Here is an 8,531-nt window from a genome sequence, read left to right on the forward strand (position 1 = left end):
ACAAACAGGTTTCATTAGCATATATAAGTGTCATTTAACTGCAGTGCATGCGCTTATTTCGGATAATAACGGAGCAAACTATGATCGGTTCCTTCAATATTTCTAATAACGGTAGAGCTTCGAATAATTATTATTAGCATGGATGCACATGGCATTTACACTAACACAATCTATTCGTCTAAGTGATTGTTTCTCCGATATGTACGTAAATACTTTATTCTCGTACGTCTTTGAGATATACACGTTAAAGGCTACTAATTACTGCCAGAAAATTATAACTAATGTCCTCTGCAACAAATTATGTGTGATGGAAAGCAACTATAATATAATGCAATGGCTCATTTAAATTCGAGAGTTTCGCAGTACTTGGACACTGATTATTCATTAGTGAATTGGATTTGGATGGCGATATGAGAACCCATATAGCTGTCAAGGATCATTAATTATCTTAACTCTGAATCCATAACACATAACTCATTGCTATATATGTGCACTCTATATTAAAATGCGATAAATGCTGAATTCAATAACAATATCTTAATGTTCCAGAATAGGAAGAATATCTCGCTAACAATATCTTCTTCCAGCGATTCTTCTGCTCCTCCTAATTTCTACCGCTTGTTTTGCTGTAGATGTTGGTCTCACCATTTGTGTATTTTGTAAACGGTGTTTTCTCTTGACGAAAGAAAAGGTACTTTCTAAGGAATTGAAATCTTAACCAAGGAATTTTTTTCTTTCTGAGATATAATCTTCAGTGATGATTACCAAAATATGACTACTAAAAACCAAATAACCCTATAATCTTTGGTTCAAACTGTTAGATCTAAACTTCCAAAACTCTCAAGGATTATTAATGCAGCGATGGAAGACTATGAATAAATTTAAACTTGTTTTTAAAGAAATTCACCAACAGGGTATATCATTCCGAGCTGTTTTCTAGCGCCAAAATGTAGTTGCGATAAATCTCACAACTACACTTTTAGTAAAATTTATAGAACAATCTAAGAAATCATTATAAGAATCTCAAGAACTTTTATTAAAATCTTAGAACAAGTACAAAGATATGAGAAAACCCTAACCCGGGAAGCAAATAATCTTTCTCTCTCCTAAATATCTTGTCTAAGCTCTCTAAAAAGATCTCTCTTTTACAAAGGCGCCCGACTCTTTATATAGGAGTTTACATAGTGGAGGACAACTAATAAAGCCCCTTATTTCGGATCTGGTGTGCATCATTATCGCATAGGGATTTACCATTGCCGCACGGTTTCTATACCGCCGCATAGATCTTCACACTTTACTCGTGATTAGGTGACATCATCTGGTTCGTTATCTTGAATATGTTGTATGCGATCGTATTCACTTACCCCTTAAATGGGTTACTGTGTTCACTTACCCCTTAAATGGGTTCCTTTGTATATTAAACGGGGGTGCGGTATTTTGTACCCTGGCCTAAAGAAATACAACCAACAAGATTAGATTACAAATCTATGGCATTGTTGGCCTAGATTGAATTCTTTAGATAATCCACAGCATCTCAAAATATCACCAGTTTACGGCACGGTCTACCGGTAGTGAAATGACGAGGTTTAAGTCCAATTCTATGCACCTCTGAAGTTTAATTATTTTCAGGCATTTGATCAAACATTCCAATTAAGGGCCAACTCAAAATTATATATTCACTGATTAACTCCTGATAATAGAGAGAGGGCTTTGGAGATTGTGATTTGTGATCGACAGATTGATCCACTACTCTAGGAATACCAAAATTTAGCCGGAATGCCATTTTCATGCCGTAACAGAGAGTATCTTTGTTTTGGATGTATATTTTAGGAATCACCGATTATCCAGACACAAAGAATAAACCAGAGTTAAAATAAGAAGTTTAGAAACTTTGAGACAAAAATTTCATATATATACAAAATACAATCACCATTTAACTCAGATAAGATCCATTTGATCTTAGCTAGAATTTAGGATTTTAAGATCCTTTTTAATTTGGACCCCAACAGCTCAAATACATAACTTTTCTAAGTGATTCTTCCGATTGCTTCATTTCATGATCTCTTTGCTGCTTCAGCAGCATAATCTGATCTGGAATAACGGATGAAGCCGGAATAGAAGAAGATGAAGTAACTTGAGAAATTGATGATTTCACTCTATTCTTTGTGTATTGATGAATGGATCTCAGAGCATAATTCCATCTACACATTCCAGCTTGATCTTTTAATGCTTCAACAACACCGACACTAACAGCAACCATCCACGCTTTGCTTGTCGAACTCATATTCACTGATTAATTCTAAGTAGGAGCAGTAATTCGCTTATTGCAAGTGATTTATCAAAAAGTTGATTAATGATAGTTTGAGTTTTGGATGAAGAGCTTGATAGAGAGCACACGGCCCTTTAAGAGTCTCATTCATGAATTATGTAAACCACTAAAGGCTAAAGCAAATCCATGGGATACTGCTGTGGTTTTGCGTAACCGGTTGGCTGGTGTTGTTTTGTTTATTCTTGTGGGGGACGAAGATAAGATAAGAAGTTGTCTCTGTAGTACGTGTATATTGTACAATGTCTATCTGTTAGACACGTTGGTGCCTAGTTAGCAATTCGGGATTCGGCAAACGTACGAAACGGTAAACGTACGAGTATTATACGGTTTTGTAAAATCCAGATTCGGTCCAAAATTCGGTCAACGGGACGTGATTCGTCAGTAATTCGGAACGGCATACGTACGTGTATAATTCGATTTATAAATGTGAGTTCGGCTCTGAAAATTCGGTATCTATATATAACAAATAATTTGTATTTATAAGGTCATGCACCAATTTTTATGCATATGTGTGAGTTATTTAAAGAAAAAATAAACTTAATATGATGATATCAATAATATATACAACATTAGTTATCCAAGAGGACGTCATATGGTGGTTTAGATGCTTGGTTGGTGAGTTTGAGATCTCTCTCACCTTCACCTTCAAATCTCTTCAGTCGTTTTTGTTTCATAAAATTTACAACACGTCTAATATTCGGTCGTGTATGCTCGGAAGGCAGTAAAGCCCAAAAAGTGGAGTCTTTGAAAAGTAAAAGTTAAAGAATTTATGGCGAATTAAGCGGACGTATCATTCGGAATACGTAAAATTTGTGAACGGTTCGCGAATAATCCGGGAATGCCACATAATACGCGACTTGGGTTCGGAGTTGCAAACGTACGCGAATAAGACGGTAAAATTCGTGATACGGAAAAATTCACGAATCATTCGCGAACTTACTAACTAGGCGTTGGTGTTTGTTCAGAACACTGTTTCTTTCTCGCACAAACTCCAAAACCATGGCACGGACGAGGATTTTTTTAATCAACAGGCCAAGCTTGCATGAATCCTGGTGTCCCCCTGCGATCCTATTTAATGTGGCGTGATACTAGGATGCCATGTGCATGAAATTGAAGAGTCTACCTGTTTGGTGAAATTATTTTATACTGCTGGGTAAGAATGATAAAACTATTTTGAAGACCTTTACAATGCTGATGCGGTCAACCCACCAGTCAATCTGGCAGCCCCCGGAACCCGAGGACCTGCGAGAGGAGGACTTTCCCACCATTCTCGAATGTGAGGTAAAAGAGGTCCTAAGAGGTACTAAACGAGGGAAGGGGCTGGGATCTGATACTATCCCGATTGAGGTGTGGAAGTCCCTGAGAGACGAAGGGATTAGTTGGCTAACCAAGCTCTTCAACATCTACCGTTCAAATAAGATGCCAAACGAGTGGTGAAGAAGTATCACCGTGCCAATCTTTATGAACAAAGGGGACATACAGAGTTGTACTAATTACAGGGGCATCAAACGTATGAGCCACACAATGAAACACTGGGAACGTGTTATCGATCGTCGGTAACGAGGGAAATCGGGTGTTACGAAGAATCAGTTTGGGTTTATGCCAGGAAGATCCGCCACTGAAGCGATTTTCCTAGATAGATAGATGATGGAGCGCTATTCCGAAAAAATGCGTCACCTGCATATGGTGTTCATAGACCTGGAAAAGGCTTATAACAAAGTCCCTCGGGAGGTAATGTGGTGGGCATTCGAGCAGAAGCGGGTATCATCTAAATATATATCCCTCATCAAGAATATGTATGAGGGAGCGGTCACAGGGGTCAGGACGTGTGACGGTGTCTCAGATGACTTCCCTATCAACATCGGACTACCCCAAGGGTCAGCTTTGATCCTGTATCTGTTTGCGCTAGTACTGGACCAAGTTACAAAGCATATACAGGGGGAGATCCCTCGGTGCATGCTCTTTGCGGATGATATAACACTTATTGGGGAGTCCAAGCAAGAGGTCGAAGGTAAGCTGGAGCTGTGGCGCCAGACTCTGAAATCGAAGGGCTTTAGAATCAGTAGAACAAAGACTGAGTATCTGAAGTGGGATTTTGAAGAAACCGGGAGGGATGATGGAGAACTGCGACTGGACGGCCAGATTGTACCAAGGAAAGATTCCTTTCGATACCTGGGATCTGTGATCGAGAGTGATGGGGAAATACAGGAGGATATTAGACACATATCCCAGTCAGGATGGGCTAAATGGAGACTGGCGACTGGGGTCCTCTGTGATCGTAAGGTCCCTGTTAAACTGAAAAGAAAATTCTACAGGACAACAATAAGGCCAGCGATGCTGTACGGAGCTCAATGATGGGCAACTAGAAGCTCATACCTCCTAGAAATCCATGTGACGGAAATGAGGATGCTTAGGTGGGCATGTGGGCATACAAGGCACGATAAAATCAGAAATGACTGTGTCCGTGGGAAACTCGGGGTAGCATCAATGAAGGATATATTGGCACAACATCGGCTACGTTGGTTCGGGCATCTCCAACGAAGACCACCTGGCGCCCCAGTTCGTTTATGACGCATCACAAGGCCGGAAGGAAGAATGAAGCGTCCGGGACGACCGGAACTCACTTGGGATGAATTGATAAAGCGAGACCTGACTGACCGAGGATTGGACATAGAGTTGGCATTGTACAGAAGGGCGTGGAAAGCAGCGATCCACGTGAAAGAGGTATGTACGCGAGGTACGTGAGATGACCCTATTACCTTTGAATTTCTGTCTTTTATATTAGTAGGATTGTTTAAACCGCGAACATGTAAACAACCATAGCAGAATTGTGAATGGGGGAGACCCCCCAGTAACTCTGCAGCTAGCGGGATCGTGAATGGGGGAGACCCCCCAATAGCCCTGCAGCCGGGACATGAAATATGTGGATACATCACTGCATGGTCGCGAACGCGTAATCCCACTGAAGTGATGCCCACTGTACCCTCTGTACCGAAAGCAAACAAGTATGTATCAAGGATTATTCCTTACCTTCGGATGGGTTATGTCTAGGCCCGCAGGCAACCGGTGTAAAAACTTTAGCCGCTTCTCTGGAAATAAGGTCGTTATGCGGCTTATTTCTGCTCGGACGCGGTACTTGTTATTGGAAGACGAGCTCTGGTTCTGGTCCTGGGTAAGAATAATAAAAATCTCACAGATGCACCGGAGCTGTAGATGAAATGGTACGTATAAATGAGTCGTTTTGTGGTGAAGCCAACTGAAACCCCCTAATGGTACCAAAATCGCGGGGTACCAATCAATATCATGAGATAAAAGAATCTCGTCGGTCAGGATCATCCAAATGCAACTTTGGTACGTCTTAGCCCACATCACAACTCCCTTAAAAACCTTGTTTTCAAGTATTTGAAGTACTTACACATACATTCTTTAAACACCTTGCACTCTTGAAGTACTGAACTACTTAATTTTTACATCTTCTTTTCAAGTTTCCGCTGGATATAATTCTTTAGGAGAAGTGGTAAAAAATCTATGTGGCCTTCAAAATACGAACATCACATTGTCCCCTTGGAGATACTCTTACATTTAAATTGATGGCCGTGGATTTTTCGAAAAGTCGAAAATCTACCCAAGAAAAACTATATCTCGGAACTTTACAATTTTGAACTCACCGTTTTCTGTTGACATCATCAGTGACAATACATTCAAACAAAGAAAAATCAACTACCATTACCATGGGAGTTTCTCCCACTGTTTTCTTTGTTGGCACTAGCTCCAAGTACAAAGTTTAGGATGAAACAATTTGAGTTGAGGCCTAAAAAGAAATTAAACAGAATTAAAATGGGAAATTTTGTGACAAAAATTTCATTTAATATGTATACATACAAGCCCCAATTAATTAAGGGTATTACACATTCCAGTTGATCCTAGCTAGAGTTGGGGCAATTATAGGGTTTTATTTCAATTGGGTCCCCAACAGCTCAAATACATGACTCTTCTAAGTGATTTTTCAGATTGCTTCATTTCATGATTTCTCTGCTGCTTCATCATCATAACAGAGGAAGCTGGCATAGATGAAGAAGATGCTCGAGAAATAGACGACTTGACTCTGTTTTTAGTGTATTGGTGGCTGGATCTTATAGCATAATTCCATCTGCACATTCCAGCTTGATCTTTCAGTGCTTCAACAACACCAACACTAGCAGCAACCATCCACGCTTTCCTTGTTGAACTCATCATATTCATTGATTCTAACTGGTAGTATATATTACTAGTAGTAGTAATAGCTTGTAGAAGTGATTTGTAAGAAAGTGAGTAATATTATTTCAGTTTTGGATGAAGAACTTGATATGGACTAGTTTCTTACATACAAGGTTAGACTATCAGTACCACTACCCCCAAAACGATGATGGGATTGCAAGTAGTTTTATTTTGGTGGTTGGCTGGTTTTGCTTATTTCCGTGGGGGAAGAAGATAGAAAGTGTTTTATCTTTGTACGTGGACACGTTGGTGTGGATCCAGTATCTCTACTGCACGTAAAACTGTCAAGTTGGCGAGGCAGCAGAATCCATGGTTTTTCCTAATTAAATCCTTTTCTTGTATTCTTCGATTATTGAGGTGAAGCTTCATTAAATTTGTTTAATAATGCCACTTTCTGGGATCCTCCCATCTAATGTGCTGTTATACTGGGTGGACGGAGTCTTAATTTAATTTCCGGGCAACAGAAAGTATTGATTCCCAATTAATTAATATTTAACTCTAATGGGGCACTCATTACAATCCTGCTAGTGCTAGTGCTAATGCTAATGATACAGTTTGCTTGGGGTGTAATTTTTGAGAGTGAACTTCTTGAACCAAAATTTCTAATCTTTTTTTGGATTTCGGATAAAACCGCAGATTGTCTAGCCAAATTTATCTGTAGGTTATGTACTGTTTCAGAGTGGTGACATGATCAGCCTCCAACCAACCTTCTTGAAAATCTTAAATCTGGCTATTGTTGTATCCTTAACTTCTTTTTAATGATACAATCTTCCTTTGCCAATAGAAGTGATATCCTTTGTAGAAATTGTTGTTGTTTTGATGCACTAGTATTACCGAAATGTATCCAAGCCGTAATGCCATTTTAGTTTAAGGGATGTATGTTTATGTTTACACAAAATTGGTTAAAAAGATCAAAATCAATAATTTTTGGGTGAAAAAGACATCTAGATTTTAATACTGTTTAAATGGACAAAAATATAAGTATAGCCAGGATGTAACGAGTTTCATCCCACCCATTTTCAAATACTTTTTTTATTTTTAATTTACTTCAGGATGCATCCAGTTTCATCCTTGCTATTTTTTAAGTTTAAGTCAGGATGAATCCGGTTTCATCCTTGGTATTTTTTTGCTGTCGATTTCACCCATACTAATTTTTACTCGTCCATTTGAACCGTGTTTTAAAAATATTTGGACAAATGACTCATTTTCCGTTAAGTTTAAGAATCGCCAGAACCAAAGTAATCAGATGAAAGCAGAACTAAAATAGGAAGTTGGAGAAAATATATGTGTGACAAAAATTTCATTTATATACAAATACAAGCACGAATTGCGTACACATAACTCATGAGGTAAGATACACTTGATCTTTAGCTCAATTAGGTCCCCAGCAACTCAAATACATAACTTTTCTTAGTGATTCTTCGGATTGCCTCAATTCATGGTCTCTTTGCTTCTTTATCACCGTAATCTGCTCTGGAATAACGGATGAAGCTGGAATAGAAGAAGAAGAAGTTGCTTGAGAAATTGATGATTTGACTCTGTTCTTAATGTATTGATGAATGGATCGTAGAGCATAATTCCATCTACATATTCCAGCTTGATCTTTCAATGCTTCAACCACACCAACACTAACAACAACCATCCAGGCTTTGTTTGTAGAACTCATATTCACTGGTTAATTCTAAACATTGGGTTTTGAGGGCTCACAAGATGACAAAATCGAGTTATGAAATAGCAATCAACAAAATCCCATATCCAACTATTTTTTGTAGTGGCTAAATTACCCTCCATGAATTATAAATTTAAATTTATTACCTTCTCCTTCTCTTTTCATTCATAAATCATGATAAAGATGATGATTATAATTTCATCATGATGAAGATGATGATCATATACAAAAAACTAAATTTATTTATCTTCTCCTTGTATTTTCATTCATAAATCA

The 8,531-nt window shown here is 38.5% G+C and overlaps 3 protein-coding genes across 3 annotated transcripts; all 3 read right to left on the minus strand.

Annotated features, from left to right (window-relative positions):
- Positions 1–1,868: 1,868 nt before the first annotated feature.
- On the minus strand, positions 1,869–2,502 carry LOC113278627. Its single transcript, XM_026527429.1, has one exon. It carries the CDS (start codon positions 2,282–2,284, stop codon positions 1,991–1,993), a length of 294 nt encoding a protein of 97 aa, XP_026383214.1. The 5' UTR covers positions 2,285–2,502; the 3' UTR covers positions 1,869–1,990.
- Positions 2,503–6,174: 3,672 nt separating this feature from the next.
- On the minus strand, positions 6,175–6,882 carry LOC113278628. The gene has a single exon (XM_026527430.1). The coding sequence runs from the start codon at positions 6,569–6,571 to the stop codon at positions 6,287–6,289; it is 285 nt and encodes a 94-aa protein (XP_026383215.1). The 5' UTR covers positions 6,572–6,882; the 3' UTR covers positions 6,175–6,286.
- A 975-nt stretch (positions 6,883–7,857) lies between these two features.
- Positions 7,858–8,252, minus strand: LOC113278629. The gene has a single exon (XM_026527431.1). It carries the CDS (start codon positions 8,250–8,252, stop codon positions 7,959–7,961), a length of 294 nt encoding a protein of 97 aa, XP_026383216.1. The 3' UTR covers positions 7,858–7,958.
- Positions 8,253–8,531: the final 279 nt, after the last annotated feature.

This window comes from Papaver somniferum, chromosome 5 (genome assembly GCF_003573695.1).
Source record: "Papaver somniferum cultivar HN1 chromosome 5, ASM357369v1, whole genome shotgun sequence".
NCBI lineage: Eukaryota > Viridiplantae > Streptophyta > Magnoliopsida > Ranunculales > Papaveraceae > Papaver > Papaver somniferum.